At 43.3% G+C, this 24,292-nt stretch overlaps 1 protein-coding gene across 1 annotated transcript in view; it reads right to left on the bottom strand.

Annotated features, from left to right (window-relative positions):
- The window catches only part of CSMD2 (CUB and Sushi multiple domains 2), a gene marked incomplete at its 5' end in the record, with an annotated part of 765,891 nt that overhangs the window by 134,239 nt on the left and 607,360 nt on the right, over positions 1-24,292 (bottom strand). The window contains 4 exons of the mRNA XM_081962655.1: positions 4,542-4,611; positions 6,562-6,680; positions 15,396-15,500; positions 19,174-19,270. Of these exons, the coding sequence (XP_081818781.1) occupies positions 4,542-4,611; positions 6,562-6,680; positions 15,396-15,500; positions 19,174-19,270 (391 nt within the window). The remainder of the gene's footprint in view (positions 1-4,541; positions 4,612-6,561; positions 6,681-15,395; positions 15,501-19,173; positions 19,271-24,292) is intronic.

Raw genomic sequence — 24,292 nt, 5'->3', positions numbered from 1 at the left:
TCACAGAAGACAACACAATCAGAAAGGAACATAAGGACGGAATTGTCACAGTATAACTAGAAGACAAAGATACATTAAAACATGATCTCCTCTGGAAATAACGCTTTTGGGTGAACACTAGCTTGGTTCATATGAAACACCAAACCGTAAAACACAATTGCCACATTCATATAAATGTAAATCAATAAATCAAGAATATTATACAGGTGGTGAAATTCATTTTTTTTACTACCAGTTCTGTGGGCGTGGCTTGGTGGGCATGGCAGGGGAAGGATACTGCAAAATCCCCATTCCCTCCCCACTCCTGGGGGAAGGATACTGCAAAATCCCCATTCCCCCCCCCCACTCCTGGGAGAAGGATACTGCAAAATCCCCATTCCTACCCCACTCCTTGGGGAAGGATACTGCAAAATCCCCTACCCCCCACTCCTGGGGGAAGGATACTGCAAAATCCCCATTCCCCCCCCCACTCCTGGGAGAAGGATACTGCAAAATCCCCATTCCCACCCCACTCCTTGGGGAAGGATACTGCAAAATCCCCCCCCCACTCCTGGGGGAAGGATACTGCAAAATCCCCATTCCCTCCCCACTCCTGGGAGAAGGATACTGCAAAATCCCCATTCCCACCCCACTCCTTGGGGAAGGATACTGCAAAATCCCCCCCCCACTCCTGGGGGAAGGATACTGCAAAATCCCCATTCCCTCCCCACTCCTGGGAGAAGGATACTGCAAAATCCCCATGCCCCCCCCACTCCTGGGGGAAGGATACTGCAAAATCCCCATTCCCTCCCCACTCCTGGGAGAAGGATACTGCAAAATCCCCATGCCCCCCCCACTCCTGGGGGAAGGATACTGCAAAACCTCCATTCCCTCCCCACTCCTGGGAGAAGGATACTGCAAAATCCCCATTCCCTCCCCACTCCTGGGAGAAGGATACTGCAAAATCCCCATTCCCTCCCCACTCCTGGGGGAAGGATACTGCAAAATCCCCATCCCCCCCCACTCCTGGGGGAAGGATACTGCAAAACCTCCATTCCCTCCCCACTCCTGGGAGAAGGATACTGCAAAATCCCCATCCCCCCCCCACTCCAGGGGAAGGATACTGCAAAACCTCCATTCCCTCCCCACTCCAGGGGAAGGATACTGCAAAACCTCCATTCCCTCCCCACTCCTGGGGGAAGGATACTGCAAAATCCCCATTTCCCCCCCACCTCCTGGGGGAAGGATACTGCAAAATCCCCATTCCCTCCCCACTCTGGGGCCAATCAGAGCTGGTATTTTGAGGTTCTCTGAACTACTCAAAATTTCTGTTACTGGTTCTCCAGAGCCTGTCTGAACCTGCTGAATTTCACCCCTGTATTATGCTTATAATAGCTTGTGCGGCTCACACAGCATGCTAAAATTGGTTGAGGTGCTTTTTTCAAGAGGCAACTGGGATTTCTTTGATTTTTGTTGAAGAAGGTTTGCTTCTTGTCTAAGAAACTTCTTCAGTTCTGAAGAACTGAACTGAACTGAAGAACCTTTTGGATGAGAAGTGAAACCTCTTCAAGAAAAAAGAAAGGAAGTCCAGTTAGCCTTTGAAAAAAGGACCTTTGGGACAACCATGACTTCAAATCACTAAAGACATTTAAAAATAGTTTGGGTTCGAAAATATACTCTACCACAAGTTATCCAAACCCATTTCAGCCCAGCATGGCATGTTGAGTAAACACAACCCTTAGAAAATACTATTAGGTGCCCTGTAGTCTGGAAGAGACAATGGGTATCATCTGTAATTTCCAAAAAGGAATCTCACATTTAAAATGATGTTTCCACCTCCATATGATATGCTGTTGCTTTTATTCCTGTCACAGAGAACAATTATAAACTCTGGTAATATTGTACTGCTAATCAGAGCGTACAAAACCTTTGCTAGACCAATTCTCAAATACAGCTCATCTGTCTGGAACCCACACTGCATATCGGACATCAATACAATTGATGTCCAGAGTCCAGAGATATTTCACGAGAAGAGTCCTCCATTCCTCTGCTGCAACAGAATACCTTATGCCACCAGACTTGAAATTTTGGGCTTAGACAACTTAGAACTACACCGCCTTCAGTCTGAGCTAAGTGTAGTACATAAAATTATCTGCTATAATGTTCTACCTGTCAATGACTACTTCAGCTTCAACCACAACAATACACGAGCACACAATAGATACAAACTCAAGGTAAACTGCTCCAAACTCGTTTGTAGAAAATACGACTTCAACAACAGAGTGGTCAACGCCTGGAATGCTCTAGCTGACTCTGTGGTTTCCTCCCCAAACCCCCAAAACTTTAAACTTAGACCATCTACTTTACTCCATTCCTAAGAGGTCTGTAAGGGGAGTGCATAAGCGCACCAGCGTGCCTACCCTCCCTGTCCTAATGTTCCCTTTTTATTCGTATCCATTTCATCTATTCATAATCATGTTTATACTTTTATCTGTTATCTAACACATGCTTGACGTAATAAATAAATAAAATAAATAAATTATGCTGACCAGAAAAAATGAAGCTTTCACAGTATTCCCCTAACTTCATTTCCTGCATCAAAATGATTATTATTGTTCTACATTGATTTATTTTTAATAAATCCACAAAGCCAATAGGAAAACCAGAGAGAATCCCAGTTGCAGCAAAATATTCTGTTTAAGTCACTAAGGTCAGAATAGGCTCCTACAAGTTTGCACTGCTAGAAACAGCCTCGATTTATAGGCTACAGAGTTATACAACCTAGAGTTGGGATTTAGACCATGAGTTTCATTACCTTAAATTGGGGAGATTATATGTTTTACAGGAGGCAGACGGACTATTCTCATCCTTGCATAAATCACTGAAGATCTAGTCTAACAGATGCTCTTTGGGTACTGTTTGTAATCTTGGCAAGGTAGCAAACATATTTGTCTATTACTGACCTCATTCCTGTCTGGGAAAAAAAAACACTTATTTGTGGCATCTTTGTTTTCTACAGACAAGAAGTGGCTAAAATTGAGCACAAAAGCTTACAAGGTAGCTTGCTGTTTTAAAGGGAGACAAGAGAATATGAAATCAGCATTCGATGAGGACATAGTTTCATAAAAGAAGGATTTCTTCAACATTCAGGTGCTCACTAACTTGTGAGCCCGTAGTGGAACCTCAGAAAGTAACATGAATAATTTAATTAAATGAAGTAAGACTCAACATATAACAAGGATTATCATAGCTGGTATTTTTGTTTTTCAAAGTCCCTCCCAGTCCTCAGTCCGAACCAGAACTAAGAACCAGAGGTGAGATTCAGCCTCTTTGGACCAGTTTGGGCAAACTGGATGTAAATTTTACATCTGGTTCAGTGAACCAGTAGCTCCGACAACTGGCTGACCCCAGCCCATCTCGCCCCACACCTCCCAGAAGTCCCCAAGTGGCCTGTTTTGGATCCCAGGTAAGTGCAGTGGGCACATGAAGTGTGGGGACGTGGAAAACGAGCCTCCCAGAGACCTGCGGAGTAAGAAAATGGGCCTATTTCCAGACTCCAAAGAGCCTCTGGAGCCCGTTTTTTTCTCTCAGGAGGCTGCAGAAAGGCCTAGTAGGTCCAAAATGGGGTGTGGGGGGTGCTCCCTGCAGCCCGTTTTTGCTCCCAGGGGATGCAGGAGACTGAGTGCTGCCTGTCACACCCCCTGGCCATGCCCACCCAGCTGGTCATTAGGGCAGAGAGCCGGTTGTTAATTTATTTGAATCCCACCACTGCTTAGATCAGATATGCCAAGGAAAGACTGGTTGCAATGCCCCATTTATTCCTCTTCTTCATAATAAGAGTCCATTTTAGGATAGACGGGGTAGAACTCAGAAGACCATAAGTTCTAGACCTCCATTGGGCTTTTAATCCAATCGACCTTTCATGATGAATCAGGAGGTGGGACCATCAGGTTCATATATTAATTTGAAATGTTCAAAAATAAAGGTCAGCTACATTTTCTTCCATCTATCTATATAGAAAAACGGCTGTGGGTGTGTATGTTACAGCATAACTCTGTAAGGCCTCAAGCAATTTCAACCAAACTTGGTACACAGATGACTTATTCTCTGGAAAAAAAATACTGTGGGGGTAAGACACCCCTAAAACCCCTTGGGTGTGTGTTCTGTTAAGATACAGCCTGTTATGCCTTCAAATGGCTTCTACTGTACAGTGCAGTGGAGTTGCCATGGTAATGGCTTCACAGTACTCCACAAGGGGGTTCCCTCTGGTAAGGGGGAAAATCCAACATTAGAAATTACATTTGATCTGGACATTTTCCCCCTATAAATAAATACCTGGGAAACACTGGGTTATCCGCTAGTATTTAATTAAAGACCCACACTACTGGGGAAGAAAGAAGGAAGGGGAGGGGAGGAGAAGAGAGGGGGGGAAAGGAGAGAGAAAAGAAGGGAGGGGAGGAAGAAGAGAGGGAGGGGAGAAGACAGGTGAGAGAGAGAAAAAAGGTGGGAGGGAGGGAGGGAGGGAGGAAGGGTCTTTGGCAAATAACTAAATAAAATTTTACCTATACAAAGTGGAGGAGGATAATTCCAGCGTCGTACAGTTCCTGGCATGCAGGAAATATGAGAGTGCCCCTGGAGCGAAGGAAAGAAAAAAGAAAGGGAAAAAAAACACCATTAGCAAGAAGGAAGCGAGAAGGAACCGAGAAACAGGCCAAATTGAAAGAATAGGGAAGGTCCCCTATCTCAGCCAAATAACATTCTTTAGCAAAGAAAGGAAGCGATACATACTGCAGCCTGGAATTCTAAGATAAGATAGTTTTCTTTCATTAAATGAGCAAAACATCAAGAGAAGCGTTAAAGGTACACTCCAAAAGGAAAATAGACAAAAGACAAAGCAAATTTTTAAAAAGGAGATATTGTATGCACAAAAGTACAGACAACTTTATGAATAAATATGAGATGCTCAAAAGAAGTGTAATAACAGTATTGAATATGAGTAATGAAAGTGTTTCTACCCCGAATGACATTTATCCGGAAAATGAATTAAGAAAAAAGTGTTAATTATTTTAAAGAAATGGTAAAATATGGTATAAATATAATTTCGAACACACGGTACCTTCCTTTAATTCTGGAGTGTTTAACTTTACAATTCTAGTGTTTTATTTTGTATTAATTTTTCAGCAAAACTCATCTCCCACACTTCTAAATACCAATGATCCAGTGAAAGGTGTAAATTTGATTTTTCAGTATTTTCAAGTCAGATACCTTGCAGCTAACAACAGGAAGTGAAATCAATTCCTTGCATTGCATCAATTTTTTACACCGCAAAGCAACAGGAAGGTTCAAATTACTCAATTTTCCTGAAGTCTTCAAACCCTTTTAACCAAAAGCATCCTCACCAAAGATGTTAAAAATGGATCAGTTTGATTGCAAGATACCTCTCCAAGATAACCTAGAAAGACTGCACTTTATATAATTTGAGTGGCCCCTACAGATGCTCTTTATATTTAATGCTGATGTCTTGTCAAAAGAGACTTCAAAGGAATGTTATCCCACAAAAGTTATAATAAGATTCTTTGCCTTCAAGTATCAAATATTTCTCTAGTGTTCTTTTGAGAGATTCAGGAAGTGCTATGATTGAGATTGAGAGTTTCATGCTACACCGAAGTGATTCCCTTAATTTGAGGTTGCTGTATTCTATGTCAAATGCTATTCATGTTCACCCAGATAGGATTTTGCAAGTGTCTTCTAAGGCAGTATTTTTCAAACGTGGCATGCTGGCTCAGGAATTCTGAGACTTGACGTTCACATACCTTATGAGTGCCACGTTTGAAAAACACCAGTCTGAGATAATTATATAAAGTTCATACAATAATTTTCTTCCCATCTGTTCTGACCTAGGCTTCCTCAGCAGCATGAAGCCAAGTCCTCGTCCTGATAAACCCCTTTTATTTAATTTACAGTGAATTCCTCTCTAACAAAGTCCCATCCCACAGTCTTTAAGATAGTTCCCAATTACCGACCTTTATCAGGCTTGGAGAGTGGCCAGGCTGATATCTTTCAGATGCTGCAAAACTTGACAAGAATGAAGGAATGACCTAATTGTCTCCTGCAAAAAAACCTCCCCTTTCCCTCTTCTTTTATTCCCTATGGGAGGGGCCATTCACCATCCACCTGTGGCCTTACTCCCAAGTCGACCCTTAGCTGATCCCTTTATCTCGCAACTCTGCACATGTGCATACGGGGAACAAGCTCCAGCTGTTCGTCTGCCTCACTGATGTCTGACTCTGAAAGCAGCTGATAATTGTCAAATGGCCCTGGCCCCCTCTCCGCCTCTGACATCAGAGCCTTCCCCAGACTCCAGGACTTCCTCCCCAATCTCCTCACTGTCAGAATCTGTGGCCAGCTCCACTGGTCACTGGAGGGCCACAGCACCATCTTTTCTTTTCCATGGTAGCCAGACATTAGAATGGACTGTGATACTGATGTCTCAATTTACCTTTACAAAGGCAATGATTTTCAATCCACTTTAACTCATTTTTTCCCCAGAATTAAATCATTATTTGGAGAGTGGGTAAGTACCTGGAGAGCATATCCTGGCTCACACTGAAAGGAGACCACATCATTCACCACGTATCTTTCACCAATTTTCAGGCCATTACTGGGTACAGCAGGTTCTGGGCAACTGGAGAGACCCACAGCTAAAAGGAAACACAAATACTTAATCAGTATGTATTTACCATCTATCCATTTGTGTACGTATCACTACTCAAGTATTACTGCAGATACCATGAGTTAGAAAATTCATCCCATTTCCACAGTGTTTGATTCCCCCCCCCCCCCCCCAAAAAAAAAAGCTGGTTCTTCACATAATGTGTCTGAAGTAGGATAATTTGAACTTGGTCATTTGTTCCTTGAGTAAGGATGCTGGGTTGATTTGTTTGATGATCCACCAGTTTGTTTTCTTGGCCAATTTATAGAGTTGGGTCTTAAGTATCATTTTCTATCTGTATAATTTCAATACCTTGCATTTTTGATTAACTTCAACACAAGTCAGCATTGTTTGCTGTCACTCTGACTTGCCTTCCTAATCTGAGTTTTTTTTTCTTCCTGCCAAGCCTTCTTGGAGACCTTTTCCTCAAACCTCATTCATGGAAGACATCATCTGAGCCCCTGACTTCGCCCTATGGAGATGCCAAGGACAGATTCAGTGCATTACGGCTCACCTTTGAAGTCAAGTGAAGACTTTTCAGCAACATTGGCCCAGAGGATATTCTCAGTGCAAGTATATGAAAAAGGCCCACTTGTTCCTCCATCGTTTCTGTTATTTATCTTATAAATAAAGCCGATAAACTGGCTTTGCCCAGGTATTTGTAGACTTTGAAGCATTTGTCTGAGAGGGAGCCATTGAGAGGGGCCTTTCTTCACCCTACTCCCATGCCCATCATCCCTGCCTCTCCCTTCTTCCTCCCATGTGCTCCTCTTTCCCACTCTGTCTACAATCCTGTCATTTTGCCCCATCAGGTGCTTCTACTGGAAGTCAAACATCACAGCTGGTGAAGGAACTGACATCACAAACCATTGCCGCTCTAGGACCCTACACTTGCTATCTTTAAAAGTCCAGGCTCTCCCTTCTCCCTCCCATTACATCACATACAATAGCAGCTATAGGAGGAGGAGGAGGAGGAGGAGGAGGAGGAGGAGGAGGAGGAGGAGGAGGAGGAGAGAGGAGGAGGAGGAGGAGGAGGAGGAGGAGGAGGAGGAGGAGGAGGAGGAGGAGGAGGAGGAGGAGGAGGGAAAAAGATCAAAACATAGGATAGGAATAGAATATCAGTCATAGGATAGGAATGTTCTTCTAGTCCAATGGCCCAGGGCAAAAATTCTCATACTGCCCCAGAAAAGGCTATCCAACTTCCTCTTGAAAGCTTCCTGTGATGGGGCTTCCATGACTCCAGGAGGCAGGCTATCATATCACCCCTAGTCCTTCTTTTCATTAAACTAGAACTAACTATCAGGAAATTTCTTCTTAGTTCTCCTTGATTAGTTTCCACCCATTGCTTCTTGTCCTACGTTCAGGTGCTTTGAGAATAGTTTGATTCCTTCTTCTTTGTGGCAACCCCTGAGATATTGGAAGACTGCTATCATGTCTCCCCTAGTCCTTCTTTTCATTAAACTAGACATTCCCAGTTCTTTCAACCGTTCTTCATATGTTTTAGTCTCCAGTCCCCTGATCATCTTTGTTGCTCTTGTCTGCCTCTCTTTCTAGAGTCTCAACACCATTTTTACATCCTGGCGACCAAATCTGAATGCAGTATTCCAAGTATGGAATGCCTTACCAAGGCATTCTAAGGTGGTATTAACACTTCACATGCTCTTGATCCTATCCCTCTGCTTATGCAGCTTAGAACTGGGTTGGCTTTTTTGGCACTGCTGCACACTGCTGGCTCATATTTAAATGCTTGTCCTCTAGGATTCCAAGATCCCTCTCACAGTCACAACTATTGAGCAAGGTACCACCTATACTGTACCTGTACGTTTGGTTTTTCTTGCCTAAATGTAGAACTTAACTTTTTTCACCAATGAATTTCATTTTGTTAGATAGCGCCCAATGTTCAAGATTGTTAAGATCCTTCTGTATCTTAAGCCTGTTTTGATGCAGCCCAAGATTGCATTGGCTTTTAGTATGGTATAATGCAGCACATGATATCTGCAACATACTAAATCTGCTTAATTTGTATTCTATCGGGATACCCTGATCTTTGTCCAAAGTATTGCCATTGCAATACTTCTAGCCCCAAACTTGCATATATATTTTTTGTATGAAGACCAACGTTCAGGATTTTAAGAGCCCTTTGAACCTTGAACTTATGAATCATTTGGAGTTAAATGAATGAATGTCTGTGGTAATATAAAGGATTTTTCACTAAATAGGCTTTCTGACTTTTTTTAGCACTCAAAAATCTAATGCAGATGAGTTAAGGCAGGAGAAATGAAAGAGTATTTTTGAGTTCCTAAAAAACAGCCTCCAGAAAGGGAAGGAAAAGAAAGCTTTTTAAGAGACACTTTGTTGATATGTCAAGCAAGCCCCAAAGCAAATATATATATTTAATCTCTCTTTATAAGCTTCATCTTTTTCTGCTCCTGGAAATGGCCAGTTGAGCAGCTAGTCCCTCTATTATCCTTGTATTTCTGTATGGGAACTAAGCTCTGAAAGTTGATTAATTCCACAACACTTTGCCCTGGAGAACTCTTAACAGCTTGGTATCAAAAATGTTATTGTTATGAAGTGCCAGCTATGCAGGTGCCTTAGCAGCATGAAATTTGTCTTGACATGGGGAATGTATAAAGCTGCTACATTGATTTAGTCTGTTGATCTACCTAGCCCATGAATACAGCAACGGTGAACAGTGGAAGGCAAAAAAATATATCTTCTATTCTGTCTACTGGACAACTCACTAAACGTGCTGGAGACTGATCAAGAGATTTTCTGCACAGAAAAATAATGGAAGGAGTGAAGACTTCACATAATGTAACATTTTTATCCTTGTTCTAATCGTATTATTTTTCAGAGTTTCAAGTTTTCATGATTTTTATCCAACAAACCATTCTGAAAATGCTGTGTTTTCCACTAAGCCTTGACTTTGTTGTCTACCAATCTGTATGTTCATTAAACTATGATCTCTAGTTGATTATTGCACCATAATATTACCTTCTGTTAAAGAATTATAGGAGGTAAGAAGTAGAAGGAATCTTGAAGATCATCTCATCCACCCTTAACCTCATTTCACGAATCTACAGCATTCCTGTTACCTTGCCAACCAGCCTCTGTGTCAGGCCTACTGCCATCTTTTCTTTTGGATCTTTGGCCTGCCACACTTTCTATTATTTTACTGTGCATTTTCTATTGTGAGAAAACGGGAGGGGGGATTGTAAGGAGTCACCTACTATGTAGCCATAACAAAATTCTTTTCTAGAAAACCAAGTCCTTTGTCTTTGCACCTCTGCACCTGACCGGAACTGGATGGGTGGAACTGCCAGCATGGCAGTGGGAGATTGGACCATGTGATGGATTTGTGGGTGTGGGGGCAAGATCTTGAACTTTCAAGTGGGTGGGGAAAACCAGGAAGCTTTCAGATTCATGTTTTCCCAGAGATGCCAACATGGCTCTCTTAATAAATTGGAACTTTGAGGAATGCTTTGCCTCGGACTCTGATTTAATTCTGGATGCTATTTGGAGCCCTGATGCTCTGCTTACTCACCTCCAGTGACAGTAAATCCACCATCTCCTGAACTATCTTTATTAATAATAGCTCCCCCCCCCCCCCGATGTTTACCTGAAATCTATTTCCTTATGTTTTGATCTCTTGTCCTATCTTTTCAAACAACTCTAAACTATTCTGCCTCATCTTTTACATCATGGCAATTCAGATATTGGACAACCTCCTAATATTTTTGTCCTCCTAATATTTTTCCCCAAGCTAAATCACCTTCAACTGTTTCTTGTAAGGTTGTTTTTTTCTTCCAGGCCCCTTATCATCTTAGTTAAGAAGGACACCCCATATTTCTTGATGTTCTTCCTAAAATGTGGCCAGAATTGGTTATACTATTCTTGATATACTATAGCTTGAACAATGTAGAATAGGGAACAATGACATCTTTTGGTCTTGGCATTATATTTGTTGCAGCCTAGGATTGTATTTCCTTTTTCTTTAGCTCTGTTGGCTCATGTTCAGTTCTTGAGATCCAAAAACATCAATGTTTCACATGTATTGTTGCCCAGAATGCCTGCCTACATCACCCACTCCGATCCCATAATCATACCTGTGATTTTTCTTACTCAAATGTAGGACTTTGCATTTAATCTTGATGGTTTCTGCCCAGGTTGTAAAAGACCTCCTGAATCCTGATATTGTTCCTTATGCTTTATTATTACTGTGTTTCCCCCAAAATAAGACATTTTCTTTTGACCCCTGAAATATGTGCTTGGCCTTATTTTCAGGGAGGTCTTATTATTTTTGAGATGCAGGGGGCTGTGAACATGGTCACTTCATGGCTGCTGCTGTGTTGTGTGTTGTTGGGCCTGCCGTTCTTTTTGCAGTAGCCATTAGCATGACAGAAGGGGTACAGTGGCTAGGGTTGTGGGAGCGGCCATTAAGTAAGGGTGTGTGTGTTTCATGGGGCATGTTCCCCCTCCCCCCTGACCTCACCTTCTCACCTCGTGTTGTTTGTGTGGCAAGCAACCAAACAAGCAACCAGCAACCAGGGGCCAGCTGCGCATGCATTTAAATACTTTTCAGGGAGGGCTTATTTTCAGGGGAGGGCTTATTTTAGTGCATGGTCTCAAAAGCCCAATTGGGCTTATTATCCAGGGAGGTCTTATTTTTGGAGAAACAGAGTACGTTCTGTTGTTATTTTCTAACCCCTCATCCATGACATACGTTGAATTGCACAAGCCCTAGAATGGTATATTTCACCCGTGTTTGATGGAGAGTCACTGATATACACTTCTGAATGTTTGCTCGGTCAGCTTTTCTCCATCTAGTAGTAGCAGCACAGTCCAGCTCACTTTGTTATCTTATTTATGAGAATCTCTTAAGAAACGTGATTGAATGTTTTGCAGAAATCAATTAACTGGAAGATGATGGCAGAACTGTGGGCTTAAAAAAGAATAAAGCTTTCCTTCAATTTGGCAGAATCCCAATTAAAGTGCATTAAAACCACCACACTATTATTTAGCCCATGATGGAAGCTTCAAGAATTGAATCCAGCCCCACTAATTCTACATTTAAATATGTTGTGTCTCCAAATTCAGAATACTCCCCATGTGTACAGTCCCAATGCAAATTAATATATCACACATGCTGATGATCTTCTCTGGTGGAATGAAAAAGGACACTGCCATTGTTTTTTTCCACCATGGGACTTCCTTCAGGAGCTGACTGGCAGGGCCCAACAAGGACCACCTGTTCTGATGGCCTCAGCCTGACTGTGGCAGGGATGCTGTATAGTGCATAGACTATACCATGCAGCTTTGCTTCATTGTCAGGCCTGCAGTCATATTCCTTTCTGGATCTTTGGCCTGCCCCACTCTCTATTATTTTACTATGCTGTTTCATTAGTGGGGAATTGGGAGAGGGAATAGTAAGGAGTAGAATGTGATGTTGTCAAAATAAAACTCCTTCTAGAGTCCAAGGTCATCCTTTGTCTTTGCACCTCTGCACCTGACCAGAACTGGATGGGTGGTACTGCCAGCATGGCAATGGAAGATTGGACCATGGGATGGACTTGTGGGTGTGGGGGCAAGATCTTGAACTTTCAACTGAGTGGGGAAAACCTGAAAGCTTTGAGATTCGGGTTTTCCAAGATGTGCCAACATGGTTCTCTTAATAAATTGGAATTTTGAGCAATGCTTTGCCTCGGACTCTGATTTAATTTTGGATGTTAATTGGAACGCTGACATTCAGTTTGATTGAGTCAACACATGAAATTGTTGAGGTGCTTGGCTCAGTGTCACATGGATTCTTTTCCCTATCTTTCCTGAATTCTACATCCTGCCCTGATCAGCACTCGATGGGGAGAGATTATGGCATGTAGGATAGGATAGGGGGTATGGTTTCTTCTCCAACTTCTTTGCAAAGTTACCCCTGCTAGAAAAGACTTTGGAGAAAGACCATAACTCATAGAATAACAGAGTTAGGGTTAGAGACCTATACCATTTCATAAAAATGGCTCTCCATGTCTCTTCTTAAAAGCCTCCAGTGTTGGGGCACCTTGTGAAAGCAAGACTATTCCACCGATTGAATGTTCTCACCATTAGGAAATTTCTCCTTAGTTCTAGGTTGCTCCTCTCCTTGGTTTATTTCCATCCATTGTTTCTTGTCTTGCCTTCAGGTGCTTTGGAAAATAGTTTGACCCTCTCAACTTTGTGTCAGCCCCTCAAATATTGAAATTTGTATAGAGCTTTAAGCGCTCCAGTTTGTTTCTAACCGTCATGTTAATGCAGAGGTGGGCAACTATGGCAACTTTACAACTTGTAGACTTTAGGTCCCTGAATTCCTAAGCCAGTACTCTAATGCTAGCAAAATCTTTTTAAAAGGGGAGAGTTCAGAGGCCAATTCTAAAGACAATTTAGCTCTGCCACCCACACTTCCTGTCTTTAATTATTCCACAAATCCTTTAGCCTAAGGCCATGAAAAACTAATGCCAATCAGTAAAGCTAGTAATGAAAGGATCAGTTTTATGACCAGACAAGATAAATCTTTAAACAGCATCCATAGTTCAATAGCAGAGAAAATGCATGAAACCTTCGATCAATCTCTAGCATCCCTAATTAACTAGCTCTATCTTTTGTGTCCACCTGGTAAATCTCAGGAATAAATCTTGAGGGGATGGAAAAGCATAGTCTGAATTTTAATTCAGGGAAGAAGTATTTGCTAACAGGGAGACAACCATTGCATATAATCATTACACAATAGTGTACGTATTGACAAAAACATTAAGTGATCTTTGAAAAATCAATAACCTTTTTTAAAAAAAAGCAAGATTGGCTATTGTACACAAGGAAAGATGTTTTATGATCCGTTCCAAGCTCCATAATTTTTAAAATAAGGTTCCTTTAAAGGACTAAATGGATCAACAAAAGTACAATTTGCAAACCACAGGAAATAATAGCACTATCATTTGAAAGTTTTCCGACAAACTCAAACAGGTTAGAGAAACATGGTAAAGAATATTCTTTCTACTAAGGTATATTAAGGAGGGATTTAAGTCTTTATTTAAGGCCTGAAAAGGAATAACAAATGGGTACAGAAAAAACTAATCCTCCATAATGGATGTAGCAATTTCACCTAGATGCTGTGGGCAAAACAGTCCTCTCAATCTCAGAAATCCCAACATGACATCCCAACAGAAGTTTGGCCCCAGTGCAGAAAATGCCCTCTCTCAATCGAATAGTATTCAGATGTTGGCGAGAGGTGCAGAAGACTTGGGGTGTGGATTTTTCCCCTTACAATTTTCTACTATTTGATCCTGGACACGCTGTACCTGAAATCCTGGGCCCAGTTCTGAGTACTTTGCTTTTTCTTTTCAGGAAAACTGGAACTGGTCAAGGGAAGGTCAGTGAGTATGAACAAGAAATCAGAGCAGTGGTGCGATTCAGCCAGTTTGCACCACTTCGGGAGAACTGGTTGTTACGTTTCTGAGCAGTTTGGTGAACTGGTTGTAGGAAGAAATCATTAGGGCAGAGAACCGGTTGTTACATTATTTGAATCCCACCATTGGATCAGAGCTTAATTTCTACATGGAGGAGCTAAAGGGAATAGGTATATTCACCTTTGAGAAAAGAAAGTAAGAGGAAATAGGGTATTGTTTTGGAAAAACTCGAAGGGATGTACTATCGAAGGCAGCCAAGACATTATTATTCCAAAATCTTGGGCATGAAATAAAGGATTTAAATTACAAGATGGCAGATTTCAATAACAATTGCACATTCAGAAGTACTAGCTACCCAGGAAGGTTGTAGGCTTTCATTCAATGGATGATTTCAACTTGGAACTTAGAGAGTCATTTATTTGGGACACTGGATTTGTGAAGTTGGATTCCTGCACCAATCTGGGAATTAGGCCTAATAAAGGTAAAGGTTCCCTTCACACATATGTGCTAGTTGTTCCCGACTCTAGGGGGCAGTGCTCATCTCCGTTTAAAAGAGATGAAGAGCCAGCGCTGTCCGAAGATGTCTCCGTGGTCATGTGGCCGGCATGACTAAATGCCAAAGGTGCACGGAAAGCTGTTACATTCCCACCAAAGGTGGTTCCTGTTTTTCTACTTGCATTTTTAAATGCTTTCGAACTGCTAGGTTGGCAGAAGCCAGGACAAGTAATGGAAGCTCACTCTGTTACACGGCGCTAGGAATTCGAACTGCCAAATTGCTGACCTTTCTGATTGACAAACTCAGAGTCTTATCCACTGAGCTACCGTGTCCCTATTTTGAAGTTAGAGAATCATTTATTTGGGACACTGGATTTGGGAAGTTGGATTCCTGCACTAATCTGGGATTTGGGCTTAATGGCCTCCTCCAGTTGTAACACGTTTTTGGATTAATTTCTAGGTTCTGCAGTCAGTTGGTTTAAATCCAAACTGTTCTAGATCCCACTCAAGGCACTTCTCTGAGAATTTATCAGTCACTAATTGCATGTCCCATCCCTTTCTTCCAGTTGCTTCGATTTATTGAATCTAGGATCCATCAGAAGTGGGATATACAATACAATACAATACAATAGTAGAGTTGGAAGGGACCTTGGAGGTCTTCTAGTCCAACCCCCTGCCTAGGCAGGATATGGCACATCTTCCATTTGCATAATGACCGCAACTCAGCACACACAATCTAAACAATCGGCACTGCACTGAAATGAGCTTACTTTTGTACTCCAGGTGAAATCCAGCAGCAGAGACACTGATGTCAGAGTAGAAGTGCAAATACAGCTGATTAGAGGTACTGTTGAGCAAGGCAGGGACAGTGGTACCTAATGGAGTGGGTGGGGTGGGGAGAAAGAGACAAGAGGAAGGAACCAATCAGAAGACATGCTTTAGAGTGCTAGGAGAGGAACCTGTTCATGCTAATCCTGGCTCAGGAATTCTGGGAGTGAAGTTCAAACATCTTCCAATTGCCCAGGTTGAGATACATTGCTTGAGATCAGGGATGTCAAACTCATGCCATCCCAGCAGCGTCATGTGATGTAGTGAGATTTCCCCTCCCCCCTTTCACTTGTAGGAAGTTAGCACCCACCCCTCCCTCTCCTAGAAATATGAAATATTTTAGGAAATATTAAAAAGGCAGAATATTATATTTCCCTGGATGAGTAAAGGAGAAACATGTTTTCAAAGACAAAGCAGCTCCCAGCAGCTCCCTGCCTCCACACCACCACTTTTCTCAATGGGCCATTAAGGCCTGAGCCAGTCTATTCTACATAGCAAAGATAGGATTAACTCTCTACCCATCTTACTACATGGCACCTGGGAAGACTGCATCCGCCAGCAAGGCAAACAAGCTTGGGTCTCAGGACAGCCTACAAAGTTAAGAACACCCCCCGCCGCCGCCCCCTGGGAATCTGACAACCAATCAGAATACATTTCTTACACAGGGACAGGAACAGGAAGTGGGGCCCAGGAGAGGGTATAAAACTCAGGGACTCTCAGTATCTCACCCCTTTTTTTTCTTCACCTAACATCTTAAAGCATGTGATCCCCCTTTTCACCCAGGAGCTCCAAGGCATGTGGTCCTGTCCACCATTAAACCATCTTTCCAAGCAGCCTCCATGTTTCCAGTATCTTTTTCCCCTCTTGGAACTGAACCCAGAAGGACATTTCTTCCAACACATTAAACTGGGCGTGGATGTGGCCAGCACATGAAGCCCTGCTCTAGATGGATTTTAAAAGACTGAACAAGTCATATACTTGAAAGCTTTGTCAATTGATGCAAGTAAAAATAAGTGAGAAGCAGAAGGAAGTACCATCTGGTGGAATCTGAGACTGAGTCTCCGGTAGGAGGAGTTCTTTCCCTAGGAGCTAAAAGGCAAATCAGCCTTGAATCCCTGGTATGCAGAAAGAGGCCCAGATGGAACACTCCTTGATCGTTCATATTATATGTTTGATAGTGCTTTAGTCTGGCAAGACTCCTGCCTATAGGCAAGGAATCATAAAGAAACTAGATTCCTGCGCATAGGCTTGAGCAATAAATCTTTCTGAACTGCTGCTTAATGTATGGTCCTGATCAGTGGTGGGTTGCTAAATGGTTTACTACTGGTTTGCTTGTGCTCGCTACGCATGCGCAGAAGCATCCAGGTGGGTGGGCAGAGCCTCCCACTGACGCCACGACTGTTTCAGCCAAACCGGGCCGAACTAGGACCACTTCTGGTCCTGATCCTTTGTGTCTGACAGAGGAGGGTAACAATAGAAAACCAGACTGAGTAACTCACTGTGCCATTCCTGGTTCCTTGCACCTAAATAGACCATGTCTTCTTTTATATACCACTTACACTTTTCAGATATGTCACTTGCCTCTTCTTATACCACACTGTAGTCATGCGATTTGCTAGCAGCTTCCCTTATGGAGCGGTATTTGTTATGATTAGTCACCCTTTTGTTCCCTGCCTACCTAGCAGTCTCTCTCTCTTTCTTGTTCACACATACTGACAAAGCTGCCCTTCATCCTGCGGGAATCTTCTTTTATTCCATGCTTCCTGCTTCACAATTTCTTGCAAGCCAAGCAATATAATGCAAAGGAATGCTCCTTCTAGGAACAGCATGACACTGATGTTTATACTCTGCCGCTGTCACACGTGTGACTGACATGGGTGTAATGAGACAAACAGCACCCCAACACCCAATATTTGTGAATGGTTGTCTGAAGCTAAATTACACTAATACTATAATCTCTCCCTCCCTCTCTCTCCTTATCTCACAATAATCTCATCCAAGAATTTAGACGTGTCATGGATCATGTGGCGTGAAGACAAATATCTAATTAAATTGTGTGTGTAAATATTGACATCTCATGCATTAATACAATTTCCATTTTTGCCATCTGAAGATTTTATGACTTTGTGAATTTTGGGAAATGAGGGTGACTGGGAGGCAGGGGCTTCTGGTTTGCCCATCCAAGACTTCCCCTGTGACCCCCACTCTTCTTTGAAGTTGATTAAAGAACTGATTTTAGATGCTCAACTGAAGAACAGAAGTGGCAGTGCAAAGACTGGTTTTTTAATCATTACCCTGCTCTGTTGGGCACAAATGATCAGGAACATGTATTAAGCTGCAATCCAGAACAATTTATTGCTTAAGTCTTTGCACAAGAATCTGGTCAACTAAATGTTGTGGTCTGCAGAGCTGGCAGCAGAGTCAGACAGTAAGAAGTTTGGAGAGGAACATGGGCCAGTCCTGGAGTCTGGGGAAGGCTCAGACGAGGGCTCTGAATCAGAGGCAGAGAGGGGGCCAAGCCACCTGGGAGTTATGTGCTGCCTCCAGAACCTCTGGAGTCAGACATTAGCAAGGCAGAGGAACAGGGGGAGCCTGTTCCCTGTGTGTGCATGCGCTGAGCTGCCTGAAGGTAAGAACAGTTAAAATAAAAGGGACAACTCAGGAGTAAGGCTTGGAGGTGATTGGCCCCTCCCATAGGACATAAAGGAGGAGCAAAGGCATGTGAGCCTTTGCAGGAAGCAATTTTGTTCGTGCTGGTTTAATTCTGAAGCTCCGTTTTGACTCTGCTCTGTGTGGCCTTGCAAAGCTAATTGCCATTAGGTCTTTGGCAGCGTTTCAAAGAAGATAAAGATGGGTGCTTATCAGCCTTATCCCGAAAGACTTTGACAAACTACTGTTGGACTCATTACGAGCTGTGAATGAACTTAATTCACAGCCTTTGAAATAAAAAGAGGGTTTCTGGGACTAAGCGTCTGCTTTTTACTGTATCAGGAAGCCTAGGTCAGAGCACTAAAGTTCAAATCTGAATCAGTGCCAGATAGAGGTCAATGGAATTCAAGACGGGTTGGACTTAGACCATTTGTGTCAATGTAAGGAGTCTAAGCTGATGACATGTTTAATTCTGCCCCTATGCCTGCTCTTCTCCTACACCCCTGGCTATTGGTTTCTTTCTCTTGAGAAAACCACCTCTGAAGCCAACTCTGGTTTCAACCCTAAATGCCCTGCCCTCAATATTGGTTTCTTTGATTTGACTTATGTAGCTACCCATCTCACTTATGTGACTCTGGGCAGCTTATGGTAATTATTTATTGAATTATAAATATCTGACAGATAAGCAGTCACTTTCTATGGTATCTTCAGATCTTACCTGAGAAGCCATCACATATCGCTTAAGTCTGGTGGATAAGGTCCTCAGAATTATAGTGCAGAGGCTAACTAATCTCTCACAGCGCAATCCAAATCTCTGAAATCTGTCAGTTATGCTAGCTGGGAAATGTTTTCCCCAGAGAAAGCTGGTTAGGGAATTCTGTTATAGACATGCCAGTCTAAGAGGTGAAATCCTTAATCTTTGATCCTGATCATACCCACTTTCTTCTTGCAATGGGGATTCTTTTTAGTAAAATGGCAAGCCACATCAAACATTTTCCACTTAATTATGATATAAATTATAAATATCTGACAGATAAGCAGTCACCTTTCTATGGTATCTTCAGATCTTACCTGAGAAGCTGCCCAACATGGTGGCTGTATTGTCCCCTCCATCAAAGACCTCTAGGGAATCCCAGTTCTGTTCTGTGACAAAACTGATCACTTGAATCTGGGAACAGAGAAAAGGCCAGGGGAGGGAAAAATGTTGATGATTGGAGTAACAATTACTATTAACAATAATAATTACTATTAACGTTACTACTGTTAGAAGTACCATTCAGAATTAAAGGTTACCAGTACTAACAGTACCATTCAATATGTAATCAGTAAACCATATGTAACAAAAATGTTCATAGTCAAGGCTATGGTTTTCCCAGCTGCAATGGATGGCTGTGAAAGTTGGACCATAAGGAAGGCTGAGTGCCAAAGAATGGAGGCCTTTGAACTCTGGTGCTGGAGAAGACTCCTATGAGTCCCTTGGACTGCAAGGCGATCAAATTGGTCAGTCCTAGAGGAGATCAACCCTGACTGCTCTTTAGAAAGCCAGATCCTGAAGAGGAAACTCAAATACTTTGGCTACTTAATGAGAAGGAAGGACTCACTGGAGAAGAGCCTGATGCTGGGAAATACTGAGGGCAAAAGAAGAAGGGGAAGGCAGAAAACGAGGTGACTGGATGGAGTCACCAAAGCAGTTGGTGTGAGCTTAAATGGACTCCAGAGAATGGTAGAGGATAGAAAAGCCTGGATGAACGTTGTCCATGGGGTTGATATGGGTCGGACATGACTTCGCAACTAACAACAACAATTTAATTTTTTATGGTAGATTCACAAAGTTTATATAACAAATTATACCCACACTTAATTTATCAGTGTAGAAATCTTTATAGTAAAGAGCTTTGAAATGCATTGAAGAACATTTTGAGGCCTCTTCTTTGATTCAGTTTTAATTAACATGGGGTTCCAAGTTTCACTGTTAACCCCATGGCAACTGAGATCCTGCCCTTGAATACATCTGAAAACTCCCTGCCATCACATATGGCTTAGGTCTGGTGGATAAGGTCCTCAGAATTATAGGGCAGAGGCTAACCAATCTCTCACAGCGCAATCCAAATCTCTGAAATCTGTCAGTTATGCTAGCTGGGAAATGTTTTCCCCAGAGAAAGCTGGTTAGGGAATTCTGTTATAGACATGCCAATCTAAGAGGTGAAATCCTTAATCTTTGATCCTGATCATACCCACTTTCTTCTTGCAATGGGGATTCTTTTTAGTAAAATGGCAAGCCACATCAAACATTTTCCACTTAATTATGATATCTGCCCTTTAGCCAGGATGGCATTTGGGAGAAATTTATCCCATGGAAGTGCATTTTTTTTCACTGAAGGCAATAGAAAAAAAGAAAGTGATGTGTTTGGCAGGGTGACCATAAATAACTGTTTCTGACATTTTCAGTTGTTTTCCTCCTTAATTTGTCCTAAAGCCATTTTGTGAAAACTTTAAATCAAAACATAAATGAAACACAAGAGCCTTTTAGAGTTCACCTCTACAAAATGCTAATAATCCCCACAGAGCCTTTACAAATTGCTCCAGAGTCTACATAATTATCCAACTTGTTTGATAATATATTAACAGGTTTATATAGGCAAGTTTTTTTAAAGGAAGTTTAAAAACTCATGTAAAGTAAGAAAAAGAAAAGAAAGAAAGAAAATTATCCAACTTGCAATATTAGATCAGGTGAATGAAGGCACACTCAGGCTTCAGAGTAACAAACAGCTCTTTATTAGCACAAGTCAACTATGTACAATCCAGTGAAAGTTCAGTCTGACAGCAGCCCTTTTATAGGGAGCTGTCAGACCCTTCGACCAATCAGATTGAATCTCTGTTCCCGCCAGAACAGAGGACTTGGTGTAAACCATTGCCAATGTTTCTGGTATCTAACACTCCTCCCCTCTTAGATGGGCTCAACCAACTTGTGATGTAGTCACGCAGGTAGGCGGGCTTTCTGGTGGCTCACCCAGACCTGTGCAGTTCAGTTGGTGGGTGTTCTTCAGTCAGGTCGGATGGACCTGTTGTCTCCGTGGCTTAGCCTGGTGGAAGCTCCTGGAACTTTTCCCAGGCCGTGGCTGGAGCTTCTAGAGCTGGTTCGCTCGGAGCTCACTGCGGGCCTGCAACACTAACAGCTAAGTGCCCCGGTACCTTCAGGATTGCGTTATCTGTGGAAGGAGTGAATTCGTGCTCCTTTTGTGTAGGGCTTTGGCTAACTCATGCAGGAGTTACCTCTGGTTGCCTAAGACTGGAGTTGGAGATGCAGCCATGGAGTTGGTCAATGTGCCGTCTCCAATTCCGACTGTCCTTGAGCTCTAATAGGTAAGAGCGAGGCCCGGTGATGCCTATTACTCTGGCAGGAATCCAAGGAGTTCCCCCAGCATAGTTGTGGGTGTAAACTTGATCCCCTATGCTAAAGTTTCTTATTTTGCTGGTCGAATCTGGGGGCGATGCGGCAGAGTAGTTTGGGTATAGCCGGTCTAAGTGGGACCTTAGCCGGTGACCCATTAGAAGCTCGGAAGGGCTTCTACCAGTGGTAGCACTTGGCGTGATGTGCTGTATGAGGAGGAATTGATCAACCCATGTTTGCCAATCTCCCGGGCCCATCCTGGATAGGGCTTCTTTTGCAGATCTCACCATTCTCTCCGCCTGACCATTGGAAGCCAATGGAATGGAGCGACCAGGGCATGTCTGATTCCCTGTGCTGCTAAATAGGTCTCGAATTGCATGGCTGTAAATTGGGGCCCGTTGTCAGAGGCCAAAATATTGGGCAGGCCGTGAGTGGAGAAAAGTCTCTGTAGGGCGTTGATGACCACTTCTGCCATGGTAGAGGTCATGATGACTACTTCTAGCCATTTCGAGTAGGCGTCCACAACTACCATAAAGGTCTGGCCATGAACAGGGCCAGCAAAATCTATGTGCACCCTAGACCATGGTACTTGAGGTCACTCCCACTCCTTAGCGGGCACCTCTGGGGGAGCTGGTCTGGACTCCTGGCATGGTGTGCAGGTAGCCACCCATTCTTCTATCTCCCTGTCCATGTAAGGCCACCACACGTAACTCCTGGCCAAAGATTTCATCCTGACAATTCCAGGATGCCCTACGTGTAAACCCTCTAATACTGCAATGCGCAGTTTGGGTGGAACAACGACCCGGTCCTTGAAAAGTAAACAACCATTCAACACTGACAATTCATCACATTAGCAGTAAAACATTTTAAGTTCAAACCCCACAGGCCCCTTGGGCCACCCCCTCCACACCCAGTTCAAAACCTGTCGGAATGTAGAGTCTTTTGCTGAGTGGCAGGCGATGTCACAAGATGAAAGAGGACCAGCCTCAAGACAGTCAATGAGGAGGACTGGCGTCTCAGGGGTAGGGTCTGCAAGCAGTTCAGGCAGTGGGCATCGACTCAAGGCATCGGCATGCCCCAATTTAGAGCCAGGTCGATGGACAAGGCGATAACTGTAGGCCGCGAGGAAGATAGTCCATCTGGTCATTCACGGTGACAAGGAAACAGGAGTAGGTCGGTCCCCAGCCAGAAACCCCAGCAATGGTTTATGGTCCATGACAAGTTCAAAATCATGGCCGTAGATGTACTCGTGGAATCGTTTTATGCCAGCGACTGCAGCCAGAGTCTCACGGTCCAGTTGGCTGTAGTTCCGTTCAGCAGTGGACAAGGTTCATGAGTAGTATGCGATGGGTGCCTCGGTTCCATTGGGCATGCGGTGGCTGAGGATGGCTCTGATGCCAAAAGGGGAAGCGTCGCACGTTAGGACGAGTGGCGGGGCTATATTGGACCAAAAATGTGTCTGCTGACAGCAGTTTCTTCACCGCGGCAAATGCAGCTGCTTCAGCTCTGCCCAAGGACCACTTGGCGTGTTTGCTGAGAAGCCAATGCAAAGGCTCAGCAACCATGGCTTTCTGTTTGAGAAAGACGCTGTAGAAATTAAGGAGCTCAAGGAACGCCTGCAGTTTGGTTTGATTGAGAGGTGTAGGGGCATCCTATATTGCTTTGATTTTTTTGTTGGTCGGGTGAATCCCAGAGCCATCGATGAGGTACCCTAAGAATTCAACCCTTGGCATGTTAATTTGGCATTTTTCCTTTTTGAGGCGGAGGCCTTTGTCTCTGATTCTGGCCAGAACAGTTCCCAATCTTTTAAATAATTGCGCCTTATTTGCAGCCAATACCAATATGTCGTCAAAATAGGAGATGACCCCTGGAATCTCCTGCAAAAGCCATTCCATGATGCTTTGGAACAGTCTAGAGGCAATACTAACTCCGAATCGAAGTTGGGTGCATTTGAATGCACCCCTGTGCATCAAGATGGTTTGGGCCTCCACCGTGGCACCATCTACAGGCAACTTCTGGTATGCCTGCACCATATCTAATTTTGCAAAAACTTTTCTGGGGCCTAAGGAGTGCAATAAATGCTGTGCAATGGGTACAGGTTAAACGCCTTGCTGAAATGCTTTGTTTATTATGCACTTGTAATCTGGGCAGATGCAGACAGACTCATCAGGCTTGACAGGTGTCACTATAGGGGTCTCCCAGCATGTGTGATCTACTGGCTCTAGGATTCCCTGGCCTATTAATTTGTTCAGTTCCAAATCAATTTTAGGGCTGAGAGTGAAAGGTACTCTCCTGGGTTTCAGCCTGTTGGGGGCTACATTGGGGTCCAAGTTAAAAGATATTGGAGTCCCCTCATACTTACCTAGATTGGTGCCAAAGATGTCCTCAAACTCCTTAAGGAATTCCTCAGTGCTTTCATCTTGAATGGCGTTGATTCTGGTCACTTCTAGCCCCAGGGCTTCGAACCAATCAAGCCCCAGGAGGCCCTGTAGGTCTCCATTGACTACCATCACTGGTAGCTGGCCGCAGAAGGTCTTGAACCTCACCCAGAAGGTCCCCTGGCCCACGATGGGGACTCGGTTTCCCTGGTAATCGTGAAGGCGGATATCTGGAACCTGCAGCTGATGTTTTTTAAGGCTAGGGATAGCCTGTTTGAGCACTGCCCAAGACATTATGGTCAAGGATGACCCGGTGTCAATCTCCATATTGCATGGAGAGTCCTCAATGAGGACTGTGATTTTCAGCTTTTTTTGGCCGCTTCATGCGGACTTGGCCTATGGAGGTGTGGTAGGTGACTCT

The sequence above is a fragment of the Natrix helvetica genome (assembly GCF_964273705.1).
Source record: "Natrix helvetica genome assembly, chromosome: 9".
Classification (NCBI taxonomy): domain Eukaryota; kingdom Metazoa; phylum Chordata; class Lepidosauria; order Squamata; family Natricidae; genus Natrix; species Natrix helvetica.
Note: the sequence above shows the minus strand (reverse complement) of the source record. Positions and strands in the feature narration are given on the sequence as shown.